The following is a 16364-nucleotide window of genomic DNA, read 5'->3' as shown; positions in this document are numbered from 1 at the left end:
TAATAATAATAATAATAATAATAAAATTTATTTATGAAGCACTTTTCAAAAAGTGTTACAAGATGAAATATATAATACAGTATGACCACAATGGAAACAAGTCCCCAGGACGCTTTTGTGTTATCCTTTTAACCTAAATGTCTGACTGTACCTCGTGCAGTTTAAATATCTGAATCAAAAACAATAAAACATCCATGAGGATAAACAACAAAAGTCAATTAGAATTTGATAGTAAAATAACATTAACTGTTAAAGATGATAGTGACTTTGCTAGCCTTAAATCATCGAGGGCATTCGATTGTGCCTGGGTCACACGGTGAGGAGGCAAGACATGGGAACAACGAAGAGAGCCCTACCGGAGTATCTGAGGCTACACATCAGATCATACGGGACCATCACATCTAAGATGTACTGTAACTGGGAGCCAGGCTTTGCAAGGCTTTAAAATTCATCAGTAAAATCTTAAAATCAACTCTGAAATTCACCGGCAGCCAGTGAAGGGAAGCTAGGAGCAGTGTAATACGGTATAATAGGCTAACCTAATTTAGCCTATGATATTATTATAAATTGTGCATTTACATAGCCTTTCACTAATATGCATTACATTCACCAAGTTCAGTATCTTGCTCAAGAAAACTTTGAGGAGCCGTCTCAAACTGGCAACCTTCCGTTTTCAAGACCGGTCTACAATACCTCCTGAGCCACTGCTGCCCCAGTTGGCAGGGACAACAACTGAAAGTGTGGAAGAACATGATGTAGGTGTGTGCGTGCGTGCGTGCGTGCGTGCATGCATGCGTGCATGCATGGACACCGTGGTGGTGTGACAATATTGAGAGGACTGCGTATAGAACCAGATTTAAGTGAGTGTGAGACTGAGCACAGACTGGACATGTTTTTGGACAGCCCACCTCCCGACACTGAGGGCAGAGAAGAAGAAGGACTAGCTCTCCACCCCGGAAATCGAAACGAGGACATTATGATAATGGTCGATGCACCATTCAGCCAGCTACTAGTGCTCTTCAGGTCTGAATCTGGTAAAAAACAAAAATAGGGTGTATATGTGTGTGTGTGTGTGTGTGTGTGTGTGTGTGTGTGTGTGTGTGTGTGTGTGTGTGTTGTGTGTGTGTGTGTGTGTGTGTGTGTGTGTGTGTGTGTGTGTGTGTAGACAAAAGCTGGGACACGGTATAGAGAGGGCCAGCAGTATATATTGTACTGGGCTGGGGCCAGTCCTGGGTCATGGCCGGGCTGACTACTGGGGGGCTCCTGACCCCTAGGGGGATTTCCCAGAGGGGCTGTCATCTCCAACTCACTTATAATCCTCTCCAACAGGGTATTAACGCACACAAAGCACAGAGAATGTGTGCTTGAGTCTGTGTGCATGTGTCTGTGAGTGTGTAAGAGGGAGAGGGAGAGAGAAAGAAAGAAAGATAAAAGGGCTGTGTGTCTATGTGCGTGCATGTGTGCTTGCGTGCGTGTGCCCGTGCGTGCGTGCGCGCCTGCGTGCGTGCGTATGTGTCTGTGCGTTCATATAAGTGCGTGCATGTGTGTGTATTTAAGCGATGGGGAGATGGAGGGAGAGATTTGTAGATAGCTGTGCATACAGGGTAGCCTTGTTGCAGGCCAATAGAGAAGTGGAGAGAGGGAGGGGGTATTCTGTATGAGAGAGAAACAGAGAGGAAGGGAGGGAGCTATTAGCACACACATACACACACACACACACACACACACACACACACAAACACGCACACGCACATGCACACACACACACACACACACACACACACACACACACACACACACACACACACACACACACACACACACACACACATATAACAAACCTCCTGATGGAGAGATGAGATCATCACAGTTTGAAAGAATGAAAACAGGGGCATATATTGGCGAGGGCATGTGTGTATTTTGTGCGCACATGCACACGCCGAAGAGAATGGCTGGGCGAAAGGGGAGAGAGAGAGAGGGGGGGAACCCCCCCCATCGGCTCCTTGTCTGTTAGCTGCTGGCTTCAGCCACAGCTTTTGTCTGCAACTCTTGAGTGCACGACAATTGCTGCAGCTTTTGGGTTTTTCATTATTTTATTACTCGGAAAGAGTCAAAGGCTAATGTCATCACCAGAAGTGGGTTCCTCTGCCAGAACAGCACAAATAGGGTAAGCTGCATGGGCTGAGTAGAAATGGACCACATTACCCATCAGCAAAACTGCACAGGCAAGGGGTGTAAGAGTCTATGATTTCCTCTGTAATGTGGTTAGATAAGGCCGGGGCTCCACTGCAGCCATCGGGCGTCTGTCAGCGTCGCTTCACCGTCAGCGTCAGGGAATGTACCCTTTTTAATCATTGACTGCGGATGTGTTCGATGACGGCGTCCAACCTCAAAATTTGCCCCGGTTAATTTTTTGACGCCATCACACCGTCGTCCAGACGGTCCAGTCATGTAATATATAATTATAAAATATGATTAAATGTAATTCCATTGTATAATTAAATGTATTTACAGCTGCTTGTAATTCTTGATTGGAATCACACACAATAAATGTTGCTCTCAAGAATGTTTTTGAAAATATTTGAACCGAGAAATAGATGATGCAGTAATAGCAAATTGATTGTATTTGATTAACACTTACAAGTTGTGTAATAAGCGGGATAATAAACGGGTGGGCGTCATTATTGCCCGTCTTGATAATGACAGCCGACCTGCTTCGTGTAGGGAACTGATGTTGGCTATTTGTTCACATCATTCGCAACAGAAGAGTCCCAACAATCCTGGCATATTTTCTTTGCGACTGTAGGTCGCAGTTTACTATGAAAACCTGCATCTTCCGTCAGTCACGCCTCGTGACACGCTCCATATATGGCCAATACAGAATTAATTCCATATGTTGATCTGACCTCCTCAAACCCTCTATACACTCAAGACACATTCCATATATGTCCAGTAGGCAGCAGGGAACGCCAGCAGCGCCAACGCCAGAGTCTCATGGAGGACGCCGTCACGTAGATAGGTCTACTTTTACACATAAATCCATGAATGTTGCTGACACGCCTTTTTCCTAAAGCCCGTGGTGGAGCAGGTCAATGACGCCGTCCGAACGCAACGCACTCAGTGGAGCTCCGGAGTAAGACAGCACAGTAATGTAGAGAGTGAATAGGCCTATATGAATATAGAATCTGCCACCACATCAATCAAGCAACACACACGAGTATGTTGCAGAAAGTAATTTCTGATCATTTTAACTTGACTTGAAAGTTGAGTGATACAGCTCCTCTTTTTTAATATATTCTATTAGGAGAGAATATAAATACGGTGAGCTAGCAGCGCTTTTGAATATATTGTTGACATGATATTTTATAGAACTTGTTCATTTATTGCAAATTATTTGTCAATGTTTGAAAAATCACTTAAACTTCCTCACTTTATTGCTGTATTGGAGAGAGAGAGGGGGGGGGGGGCTCAAGGATGGGGAACATTAATGACAAGCACTCAGCAACACAGATAGGCTTAAGGAATCTGACATAAGAAGCTGTTTCTTATTTCAGCTTCCTTGGCGTTAATGAACACATCAGAATTGCGTGCACACACATAGGCTAGTGTGACACAGAATGTGTCTGGATGTTGTGAGAACACTTACATCTCCTTGGCCTCTGGTGAGACTCCCACATCTTGGTGTTATTGAGTGAAGTGTTATTTTTGTTAGAGGCTGATTGTCAGGAGAAAGCAAGCCCCTTTCTGACTCCATCACATCACCTCAGGCCATAGATCAATACATCAGCAGAATGGGCGTGAGTGTGCACATGCACCGGGGTTTGCTCTAGATTCAACGCACATGGGAAATTCAGGCCATTTTTAATTGTTTGTTTTAAAATCTTTGCTAAAACCACCTTCTGTGGTTTGGCGTCAATTAAAATTGATTTATAAATGTCAATTTGTATAAACACATTAATTCTAATTAGTGGCCCCATTATAATGTGTGGTTTATGGGGGAAATAACCTGGACAATAAATTCAATAAAACTTTAGTTAACTTTCCTAACAGTAGCATAGTGGCTTCCATTTTCTGAGAATATTTTAAGCCTGGATCCACTACATCCAGGCTCCTGGTGGATATTTGAAAACCGTAAAAAAGGGTATTTATTCATATTTAGTCTTGATCTAGATAAACATTAAAAACGCCATTGTCAATGGACAGAGTTAAATGTTTGTTTTGTCACTAACACAAACATTAAATACCATTAACAATGAACAGAGTTTAATGTTTGTTTTGTCTGTCACTGAGCAAATCATATGATGTTATGTTATGATATCGCGATGATGTAAGATGATAAGGTTTGGTAAAGAATTGGCCGGAATGAGATGATGTATGATTATGTATGATGATAAGAGCGCCTCACTTCACACGGGTGTGATTTTGTTACTTGCTGAAGGTCATAGATATTTAAAGCTGTTTCCAATGACTATCTCCCTCGTGCTCTCTCGCTCTCTCAATTTCTTTGTTACAAAAGCTACATTGGGGTTCTGTAATCCTCTCTGATTAGGAACCAGGCCCGTTAAGTCCAGTCACGACTAGTCCAGGATGCCGGTGTTTGGGTTGAGCTAAGCTGGGCCTAGTGAAAGGCTTTAGGCCCAGGGACGGTCTCATGAGCTCAGGGAGAGAACCACAGATAATGAAAAGAAGACATTAAGAGCAGTCCTAGAGGACATAGGTAACTAGCTAGGAGAAGAGAGGAGAGGAGAGGAGGGAAGAGACTGTGGACCTCTGGTTTGGTTCCCAGTTTGTCATTATCTCTCCAGTCATCTTTTGGACTGCTGTCCTTTCACTGGTTAGCAAGGAAAGTAGGGGAATGATAAAGGGATGATAGGATGAAAGAGAAGAAAGGGAAGGGAATTACAGGAATGAGGAAAAGACGAGAGCATCAGTGTGTGTGTGTGTGTGTGAGTGTGTGTGTGTGTGTGTGTGTGTGTGTGTGTGTGTGTGTGTGTGTGTGCATGCATAGTATTGATGTCTTTGTTTTATAGAATGCAGCTCACATTCCACCTGTCACGGATCTCGGAGCTTCTGATTATGAGCATGAACAACATGGGGAAGAGCAGGAAATTAAAGGGTCTGGACGAGAGACCTTTTAACCTTGCATGCACACACACACACACACACACACACAGACGCACGCATGCACGCACGCACAGAGAGAGACCACACATTTTAGAATGCCATGTTTCCACCAAACTCTTATTCACGAAACTCAGATAAAGTGATGAAGTGACTCATGGTCATATGCAGACACAGGATAAACAGACGCACACCCATGCACTTCTTCCTGCCTCTATCTCTCTCTTTCTCTCTCTCTTCCTCCCTCCCTCCCTCCCTCTCTCTCCGTCACACTCTCTGTGGGAAAATATGGAATTCTCAAGCACAATTTAGTCTCTCTTCGACATTCCTGTCTATGCATGCACAGAGAGTCAGCCATGCATGCACACACACACGCACGCACGCACGTGCACACACACACACACACACACACACACACACACACACACACACACACACGCACACACACACACACACACACACACACACACACACACACACACACACACACACACACTTTTTTTTAACCATTTATTTATGTCCAGACAAAGGAGATACAAGCATACAAGGACACAAATAGTAAAGGTGCACTTACAAAATCATGGCCTGTGTTTTCATGGTACAATAGGCATGTCACTCAGCATCGATCTATGGGTAGGCTATAAGTAGCAGTGTCTCCGGCTGCCAATTATAGCAGAGACACTACAATACTTTGCCAGCCTTTTTGCCTCCTTTTTGGGCATCCCAAGTTGTTGGAACCCTCTAACAACCAGTCTGTGGGTATGCCCTAAAACAATAGCCCAGCTCTTAGATGGTATTTAGAAGTGGTATTTAATGACCGTGGTCATAAAGGCTTCCTCTAGGCTGTATCTCTAATACAGACCCTTCCAACATCTGGTGTATTCGCTGTCAGAGATGTAAATATGTCTGGGTGATCACAGAGTTGAAACATGGATGGAATGACACAGGAATGTTTGTACTGTACATTCTCACTGAGGATGCATGATATTTTGATATGTCCTTTGCTATGAGTTCCACTATTCTATCATGGCGTGCTATGTACATCCCTTTGTATGCATAACATCCATTCAAGATGTGTGACAGTGTTTCAGTGTTTCACACACACACACACACGCACGCACGCGCGCGCGCGCGAGCGCGCACACACACACGCACACACACACACACACACACACACACACACACACACACACACACACACACACACACACACACACACACACACACACACACACACACACACACAGCAGCAGCTTTACCTGATTCTGATGTCTCGTTGTCGTAGTCCAAAGCGTCCAACACCAGAGAGAAGGATTTCTGTGGAGAAAACATAAGCAGGAATTTAGAGACACTTATTTATAGAAGCAATCTTTTAAGAAATATGACACAGAGCAAAGAGAAAATATATTAGCTCGACTGAGAATAGTACAGCATTGCAGCAAATAAACAAGCCATAGTTTATTTATTTTATTTTTTGTACACCACATGAACAACCAAAACAACAACCACTCAACCATCTTCCCACAAGCCATAGCGGGGGCAGAGTATGAAACTTCCAGAAGGAAGCGAGTAAAACAAACAAATAAATGGTTAAAATAAAATAGCACTCCTGGACCCTTAGGTTCTCAATGTGACTCGTTGTCTACAATTTATTGCGAATGTTCTCCCCAGAATAGGCATGCTAGGGTAAGGGTTTAAGTGATTACGGTGCTTGAAGGTACTGCGCACCACTGTGCCCCTATGTCCTCCTATGTCCTTGTGCTTGGCATATCCATTCTTATCTGGGAGCTAGAGAAAACAACAACAGAGACTAAGGCCTTTGAATTTACACATATGTCACACAACTCAGGAGAGATAACAGACAACAGGTGTTTCTTTAGTGCCTCTTTTGTTAATTCTGTCTTTACTGTACAGTTGCAATGAATAATTCAGAGTCAGACCAACTCTCTTTCCCCCCCCTCTCTCTCTTCTCTATTCCCTTCACTTGATTCCTCCTTCCATGAAACACACCGGCGCTTGCCATGCAAATCACCCTCTGCTGAGCATTGTGGGTAGGGTTCTCCTAAAGGGTGACATGGATGTGTAGTCACGCCTCCGCTCTGAGAGTACACCGCAGAGGGGATGAGTGGAGTGAAGGTTGGGGGGTTGATGTGCACATGAGGTGCTATGGTAAATAATAAATATGGAAGGTGTCTTCAGTCAAAGGCACAGAGAAGAGACATGGTGCACAATGCACATGAGACAATGGCAGGTTGTGGGGTGGGAAAGAAAACAGTTTAAAATAAAGCTCATGGGGTGAAAATTGGCACGGAAGCATAACTATGGCAAAAACTATGCTAGCTAGAAGAGGTGAGTAGTGGGTAATTATGAGAACAGAAGAACCAAGACAAAAGGATTGAGAGATTAACAATAGAGATGCTGGGATGTATCAATGTACCCATGAAGCAGGTATGGTTGTTGCAAAAAAATGTATACTGAAAAATCTCCATGTTTCAAGAGATGGCTCAACGAGATGCTCTCCATTGCTAAACTGGAATAGATTCGTCATGAAGGACAAAATAAAATACACAAGCTAAGTTCCAAAAAATGTGGATGCCATTCCTTGCAGTACTTGACAATAGTCAAGTGCATCTTTCATAACAATACCCCTGCTCTCTGATGGCCATTGATCCCACCCATATGTCCCCTTGTTTTGAGTGGAGGAACAGCAATGTCCCTATGTCAAGGACTCAGGTACCTGTCTGTCCCTATGTCCACATACCTGTCTGTCCCTATGTCCACGTACCTGTCTGTCCCTATGTCCACGTACCTGTCTGTCCCTATGTCCACGTACCTGTCTGTCCCTATGTCCACGTACCTGTCTGTCCCTATGTCTACGTACCTGTGTGTCCGTCCCTATGTCCACGTACCTGTCTGTCCCTATGTCTACGTACCTGTCTGTCCGTCCCTATGTCCACGTACCTGTCTGTCCCTATGTCTACGTACCTGTCTGTCCGTCCCTATGTCCACGTACCTGTCTGTCCCTATGTTTAGAGTACCAATAGGCAAAAGTGGCGCTGTTGTGCATTTGTTTTTATGCATTTGTTTGCATTAAACTTAGCTTTAAAATGGAGGAGAAACCAAGCTGTACATATTGTCTATCACTCCTTGAACCATATAGCAAGGTCAATTGACTATTGGATTGGATATGATGCTCTGTCCACCACTACAAAATGCTCACGCAGCATTACCTCACTGTTGGCCTGCTCCCAGAATTGAGATCCCTCTTACCCTTATCATCTTTCTTATCACCCCTCCCTACTAGCTCCCTTTTTCACTCTTACTCTTACTCAACCCCCGATCTCTCTTTCCTTCCCAGTCTCATTTCTACCTCCACCCTCAGTGAGCTGCCATTGTGGCAGCAGCAGCTTAAAACTCATGGGAGGTCCAGAGCCTTTCTTTTTGCTTTTGTTCTCTCACACGAGTCACACCCACTTAGTGTCCACACCACCAGGTGAGTCATACGTTGCAGGAAGGGTGGATTTGCACCCCACTCTGTTATTAAGGTGGAGGATGTGGTGGGGGGGTTGAACTAGCCATGGTTACAGATCAAAACCACATCAATACTTTAGATAAGATTCAGATTACACATGCAAGAAATCTCCAAAGTCCTTCCTGACAATATTTCCAAAACACACACACACACACGCCCACGCACACGCACACACACACACACACACACGCACACACACACACACGCGCGCGTGCGTGCGTGTGCGCGCACGAATCATAGCAACTTGCTTGCAATCACACAAACAGCAAGATGAACTCAAAACATGTTGATGAACACACATTGTCCTTTCTCAGGTCTCCACCCAGAACGTCTGGCTACCGTTACAGAGGGAAGGAGACCAGATACTAGGCTGCCCAGGACAAAACAACACCGACGCACAGGGAAACCCAACAGTAAACAACACTAAGCCCAGGCTGATAAGATCGCTGTCAACAATGATGTGATATTTTTATCTCTTTACTGAAGACTACCTTCGAGAACAGCTAAAGAGATGATGACGGATGCCGGATAATGACGTGGTGGGAAAAATGTGTGTGTGTGTGTGTGTGTGTGTGTGTGTGTGTGTGTGTGTGTGTGTGTGTGCGTGTGCCTGCATGCCTGCCTGTGTGCCTGCCTGCATGCCTGCCTGCCTGCCTGCGTACGTGCGTGTTTCACCAGCCTAACATTAGCAACAAACTGTTCAAGTCCGTCTTCGGGAAGGACCTGTCCTAAACTATTAGGAGCAGTGAGCATGCACTGAGCAGAGCGCAGGAAGCAACTCGCCAACTCACAGTTCTAAGGCCAATCCCTTGCTCAAGGGCACAGTATGTACCGATGTTAAGATGCATGTCTTTTGTTTTTTGACGAAATCGCAGCAACCCAGAGGAAACCCATGTGAACACTGGAAGAACATGCAAACTCCACAGTCGGGTTTGAACCCAGGACCTTACTTGCTCTGAGGCAACAGTTAACCACAGAGTCACACGGCCATTTCTCTCTATGGGCCGGGCCCACATATAAATTACAGAAACATAATCAAGTACATCTGTCAAACGCTGAACCGAAATATTGCTGTGGTCAGGAGGTTCAGCGGATGTATAGCAAGAAACTGTTCTGAGATTTCTCCTCCACATCTATGGAATGTCAAGAATCTCCACTTGCAAAACTATTGCCCCAATTCCCCACGATTGTTCTCTCAACAACATCTGAGGCCGATGGGTCTGTGGGTTCGGGTCACTGAGACTGCCTCCTACAGAAACAACAGATCTCCACATTATCTCATGCAATGATGTCTGCCGTGACAGTGCTGCTCATATTATGTCTGGGCCTGACAGGGTGTAGCCTGGGGACATGACCCCCCCCCCAAAAAAATACCCAAGTCATCAAACAGCGAGGAAATTAAGAAGAGTCTTTAATCATCGCCTCTGGCTGTGAGCTGTCTGATTGCCTGGCCCTGTCCGTTGCATGTCTCACACCAGCATGCTGACAATTAGATGTAATTGCAACTGCAGGTCGCATTTACTATGAAATCGTGCATTTCCCGTTTGGTTGGTTGGTTGGTCACCCTCGTGACATTACATGACATCATCAAGGATGGAGATCAAGATGTCATCAATATTAAGCCCATACATGGGAATGCCCATATATGGAGATCCCTGATGTCATCAATATTGGCCAGCAACTCTACAACTGACCTCAAACCTCAAACCCTTAGATCTCCATATATATGGATCTGTTCTGACATTCCATATTTGATGTCCTCTTTGATGTCTCCCTTTTGATACCTGTCCATTTAAACTCTAGATGGTGTGACCTCGCCCTACACTTAGATCTCCATAGATGGAGCTGACCTGTTCTGCCATTCCAAACCCTGTACACTCAAGACACGCTCCATATATGGCCAGTACAGAATTCATTCAATATGTGGATCTGACCCGGGTGACCCCCCCATTCCAAAGCGCCAGCGCTCGCCCAGCAGTCTGCTTTCACCTAGGCGGATGCGTGCTTCTGCGTGCTTCTCGCCCTCAGGCGTCTTACTGGTATCCATGCTGTTACATTTAAACCCTCTAGAGTCTAGACTTTGTAAACTGTATACCTGAGTTGGCTGGCTCTGTACTTTTTCCTGTCTACACCAAATGTCTATTATGCCAAATAGCCAAATACAAGCTCACAACTTAAGCTAGATCTGCTATGTTTGGCTAATGTTCGGCACACTTGAAAGTGGTTCAAGTGGTTCAAATGGACGACCCTGTATTTGAGTTAAATTCACTCCAGATCTTTCGATGTATATTTTGCCCCCATCCCTGCCCATGCCCCTTGTTCTCCACTGCCATCCCCTCCCTCCATCGCTCTCTCTCTCTCAGACATGGGCAGGGTAGGATATCCCGGCTAAGCCAGGCTGTACAAACACAGCTCTACGACAGGAAGGACTCCCAGCCCTGAGAGAGGAATTTCCCCTCAGAGCTCCCTCTCTCACACACATGCACACAGGCACATGCGCACGCACATGCGCACGCACATGCGCACGCACGCACACACACACACACACACACACACACACACACACACACACACACACACACACACACACACACACACTCATTTCAAACGTACACAAGCATTCCGTTATAAAGTATAGTTCCTAATTGTTTTTCCCTATAGGACCCCATTACTCACTGATGATAACATTTATGGTCCTGATGTAGTGACCATTGTAGGCGAGGCGGGCAAATAAATCACACATATGTGTTTGTCAAACACAGTGCCCATTATTTGAAGTGAAAACAGAACTTGATGGCAACTTGCTTAAGTAAGTCTACAACAGATAAGCATCCGGAGGATAGGACTAATCTATGAACCAATGCATGAAACCAAACTCATTTTATCTCATTTCATACTGTACATCCTTTCCAATTATGCTCATATTCTCAACCTTTTTCATTTCAAGGATCCCCAGTTTGATTTCCCAATGTACACAGACCACCATTTGATATGATCTTTGGTATCCTCAGTACTCATTTAACCGTCAGAATGTACAAAGGGAACCAAGCGGATCCGTAAGGCTTGCAGGTCCATTTGGTTCCATTTGTTCACTCTCTTGGACCCACCCCCCCCCCACACACACACACACACACACACACACACACACACACACACACACACACACACACACACAGTCACACACTATGCTGTGAGAACTGTAACATACTGTACATAAACAACATAAACTAGAAATAAAGTCTGTGTCTAATCAACTGATCAACCTAATGCACTGAAGCTTAGATGCACATCCTCATGTACTCACACAACAACAATACTTGTATGGATACATGCAAATGGGTAATCTAATTAACGATTAACCAATGAACATCACACACAAATCTAATTTGCATTTTTCAAAAGCGTGCCTAGTCCAATGACTTTTAATATTCATCCTGGGTTTTCTGCCCACAGGCATTATCATCACACACACACACACATGTCCATGTTCAACTCACATTGTTCACAGACAGACAGACAGACAGACAGACACACACGCACGTGTGCACACATACATGCGCGCATGCACACAACACACACACACACATACACACACACACACGCACGCACACACACAAAATGCCGTTGTCATGACAGCAGTGGTGCGTAAGCTGGAAGGACTGGTTGACACCTCACCTGCACTAATTAGTAGGTAACCATGGTAACAATGCTACTACTATACCAGTGGCAACACTCTGGTTTTATGCTTATTTACCAAATAAATTATTATCTTTGTACGCAGCTTATTATTACTTCACTGTTGTTTTCCATCCAGGCACCCCCCCCACCACACACACACACACACACACACACACACACACCAGCACGATATATCCTATGTAGACTTTTATTTTATTTTGTATTCTTTATCTATTATGTCTATGCTGCAAAAGTAATTGCCCTCCAGCGACAAATAAAGTTGAAAGTTGAAGTTGACATCATCTCAGTGTTTTCATGTTAGCACAATGAGGGAGGAGAGAGAGAGAGAAGACCTCATGGACAATGGTGGCAGTCAAAGACTGCGGTTATAAATTAATTCATGTCAGATTCTGTCATTTCTCACTCCACTGAGGAAAGGAACACAATACTGTGTGTAGCCTCAGGTCGAAGGGATCTAAAGTTCACCATCAACATTACTATAATGACATGCTTCATTGATCATGGTTTACAATCAACAAAGGAAACATCAATGTCTTTGATCTGAAGAGTGGATGAAGGCAGAAGAGAGTGAGAGACAATGAGAGAGTAGCGAGAGAAAGACAGACCACTCAGAGGGCTACACAGTCAAATCCAGAGTGTTCATGTTTAGACCCTTATGGCTGGGTCTGTTGTTATACTCCCAAAGTTTAATAAAAACTCCAGATTGTGCTGTGCAATTTGTCAATTTCATGAGTCATTATGGATGTGGATGGATGGCCAATGTGGAGCCTGGCTTTGCCTTCGGGCAAACACACACACACACGCACGCACGCACGCACACACACACACACGCACGCACGCACGCACGCACGCACGCACGCACGCACACACACACACACACACACACACACACACACACACACACACACACATCAAATCAGACATGGAACTAGACTGGGTGTACCCCCCCTCCCCCCCTGTAGTCTGTGACTCACAGGGTTAATTGGCTTAAACAAAGGTATGTGATTCCAGTCCACATGAAACGCTCTGAAACAACAGTGCACCCCATGTGTGCCGACCCCCCCCCCCCCCCCCCCCCCCCCCCCCGCCCACCCCCCAAATCCATCCAGTCCTCCTGCCTCAGCTCCCTCCCTCCCAGGGATGGGCGATACTACTTCAAATACATATCACAATTATTTGAAACTTCTGCCTCGATTACAATTAATGCGCGATTATACAAATAAAATAGTTAAAATAGCAGATCTACAAGTGCGATGTGATGCAGTGAGCTTGCCTTGTATATGGGCTATTTTCACTATTTCCGTAAGCTGCCATTGTATACATTGAAGTATAATACAGGGTTAAATGGTTAAATGAGCAGACTAATCGATCTATTAAAAAAATGGTAGATTTGTTTATACTGTATATATTTTGTAAACTGCTTATCGGAACGAACAAGATTAGGTCGGTTTTTGGTTATAATTATAAATAGTGGTTTTAATACATTTTCAATTAATTGCCCAGCCCCAGCCCCTCCCCCAGTGTGAGTAAGCATATAGAACCCCCCCACTCCTTGCCCATCTCTATGCCACCTGCGCCCCATTCTGAGCTCATCCACTGACTTTACAAACCACCAGTCCCTTCCCTTTGTTTTGCCCTGACCTTCATCTGTCTCTCTGTCTCTGTCTCTGTCTCTGTCTCTCTCTCTCTCTCTCTCTCCATATTGTATTGGATTAAAGCAAAGTAATTTCTCACGACTGAATACAACCATACTGTGTGATTAGTGAAACAGAGTGAAAGGAGCCCGCCCCTCCCTAGCACCATTTGTAAAGTTATGTTTTAGTAATATTGTTCCTGCTGTTCTACAAAGTGCTAACCAGGTGAAGAAATCACAGATAGATTTGATGGAAGATGCTTCTGAATATATTGCTAGTTTGACCACTTAAAATAGCCTAATAAACAAAAATAGTAGACACATTGAGAGCATGTAGATAGGCTACTTTTGCTGCACAACATTCCACTCACGACTGAGAACTTTAATCCATGCCCTCATCAATAGTCAGCAGAGAGATCTGTGTGACCCTTGTGTCGGTTGTTCTGTCCTATTTCTGTATTATGAAGTCCCATCTCCCGGTCAGTCTAGATAAGAGGGCAACCCCGTCCACCCCACCAAGCCCTGCAGCTTCCGCAGGAAATTACCTCGTCTAGCCACTGGCTGCCAAACATCCACGGTGCAGCGGGAGGCACTATACGAGTGAGAAAACAGGGTTGGAGATTGGTAGTGGAAGTGCGTGTCCACTCACGCACCTGCTTGCGTGTGGGTGCATGTGTGTGTGTGAGTGAGTATAGCGAGGGAGAAATAGAGATAGAGTGGTCAGTGGAAGGCCTCTCATATGTTGTGAAGTGTCTCATTGCTCCTGTGATTTTTTTTTGTTAATACTTTTTGTTGTTACTCCAACTGTTGGAGTAACAACAATTGTGCTTTGAAGGGTGAAGCGGCTCACACTTTCTGAGCGGTGCCAACCGCATCCATTACTTGTCTGTCTGTCTGTCTGTCTGTCTGTCTGTCTGTCTGTCTGAGCACCATCCATTGATATTAACTGTGTAGGTCTGGATGTATGAGCATGACCCATTCAACCCAGCAGCCATTTCGTGATTGCGGGTATGACAGTACAGTACAGTACAGTACAGTACAGTACAGTACAGTACAGTACAGTACAGTACAGTACAGTACAGTACAGTACAGTACAGGGACCCCCGGCGGCCCATGGAACCTGAGTGGTTCCCCGGTACCGTTCCTGGGGGTCTGGATGTTGAGCACAGTACAGTACAGTACAGTACAGTACAGTACAGTACAGTACAGTACAGTACAGTACAGTACAGTACAGTACAGTACAGTACAGTAACTATAACAATAAATGTATACAAGGGGTATTTTGGCCGATTACTGGGTGGAGACCACTCCCCCCTCTAGTGGTGTAAACTGCCAAGCACTTCCGGGGAAGATCTAAGCTGTATGCAATATGGTATGCATAGCATAACAAGCAATGGAGCTGACTTAACGCTACCTCAAAATAGTTGTACCTGAGGGGGCTTTGGAAGAGGCGCTGGCATAACATAATAAGACAGGGAAACAGAGGGGGGGACATGGAATTGGTAGTGATTTCTTGTGTATAACTTTGTAATGCTACTGACGTTTGAGCGCAACACTCATGAAAACAGTATTGCATTGTGGGTTTGAGCTGTCAGGCATGCACTTTTTGATGTCAATCAATCAAGTCACCTTAATTCAAGAGGCAGATACGAAGAACAATATTATAATTTATTAATTATATATTTAAATGATTTTTTTAGGGGCATGTCATGTGGTCTACCTTTTGCCTTTGTGATCAACTTTGCGATCTACCTTTTGGGTACCCCTGAGTCCAACAGATTGTGTCCAAAACTCATGTATATCAGAACACATAATCTCTGTGGTCACATAATCATAATGTATGTAGCTTTTTCAGATTCCTTTCTGATTGGCTACAAATTGGCTTTCAAAGTTTGTGGGAGGGGCCCATTTTGCACAAAATGCCACAAACTGTGCACACACACAGCATGAAGGCCAGGGAAGAACCTCCAGCCTCAGGTTTTGGCCTATATCTCTTGAACTGTAGCTTGTACAATCAAATCGTCCTTTCTCCCTAGATTCCTTGGATAATACAACTGCACATATAGGCCCCAGCCATTTGTGCCAGACTAGACTTTCCCTCATTCAGAGACGAAGAGTTCTTATAATTGTCACAGGGGGGCCCATTGGGCCCAAGACTCCCAGCCCCCACATATATGACGTCACTGCCCTCATTTCAGGTTCTTCAAAACACACTTTTTGGTACTTGTCCTACAAGTCTTTCACACACAAATCGATACATATTATCTCTGGAGTCATGTGATCAAGATGTATCAAGTCAGATTTAGCAGATTCCATTCCATTGGCTATGACTGCCCTACAAATGTTGCTGGCCTTGGGTAGGCAATCCAGCATGCACTC

The 16364-nt window shown here is 44.7% G+C and overlaps 1 protein-coding gene across 1 annotated transcript in view; it reads right to left on the bottom strand.

Annotated features, from left to right (window-relative positions):
- Positions 1–16364, bottom strand: part of LOC308321462 (uncharacterized protein) — a 48564-nt gene that overhangs the window by 17448 nt on the left and 14752 nt on the right. The window contains exon 3 of the mRNA XM_080772363.1: positions 6381–6438. Within this exon, the coding sequence (XP_080628489.1) occupies positions 6381–6438 (58 nt within the window). The remainder of the gene's footprint in view (positions 1–6380; positions 6439–16364) is intronic.

The sequence above is a fragment of the Protomyctophum bolini genome, assembly GCF_963924005.1.
Source record: "Protomyctophum bolini genome assembly, chromosome: 9".
NCBI classification, from domain to species: domain Eukaryota; kingdom Metazoa; phylum Chordata; class Actinopteri; order Myctophiformes; family Myctophidae; genus Protomyctophum; species Protomyctophum bolini.
Note: the sequence above shows the minus strand (reverse complement) of the source record. Positions and strands in the feature narration are given on the sequence as shown.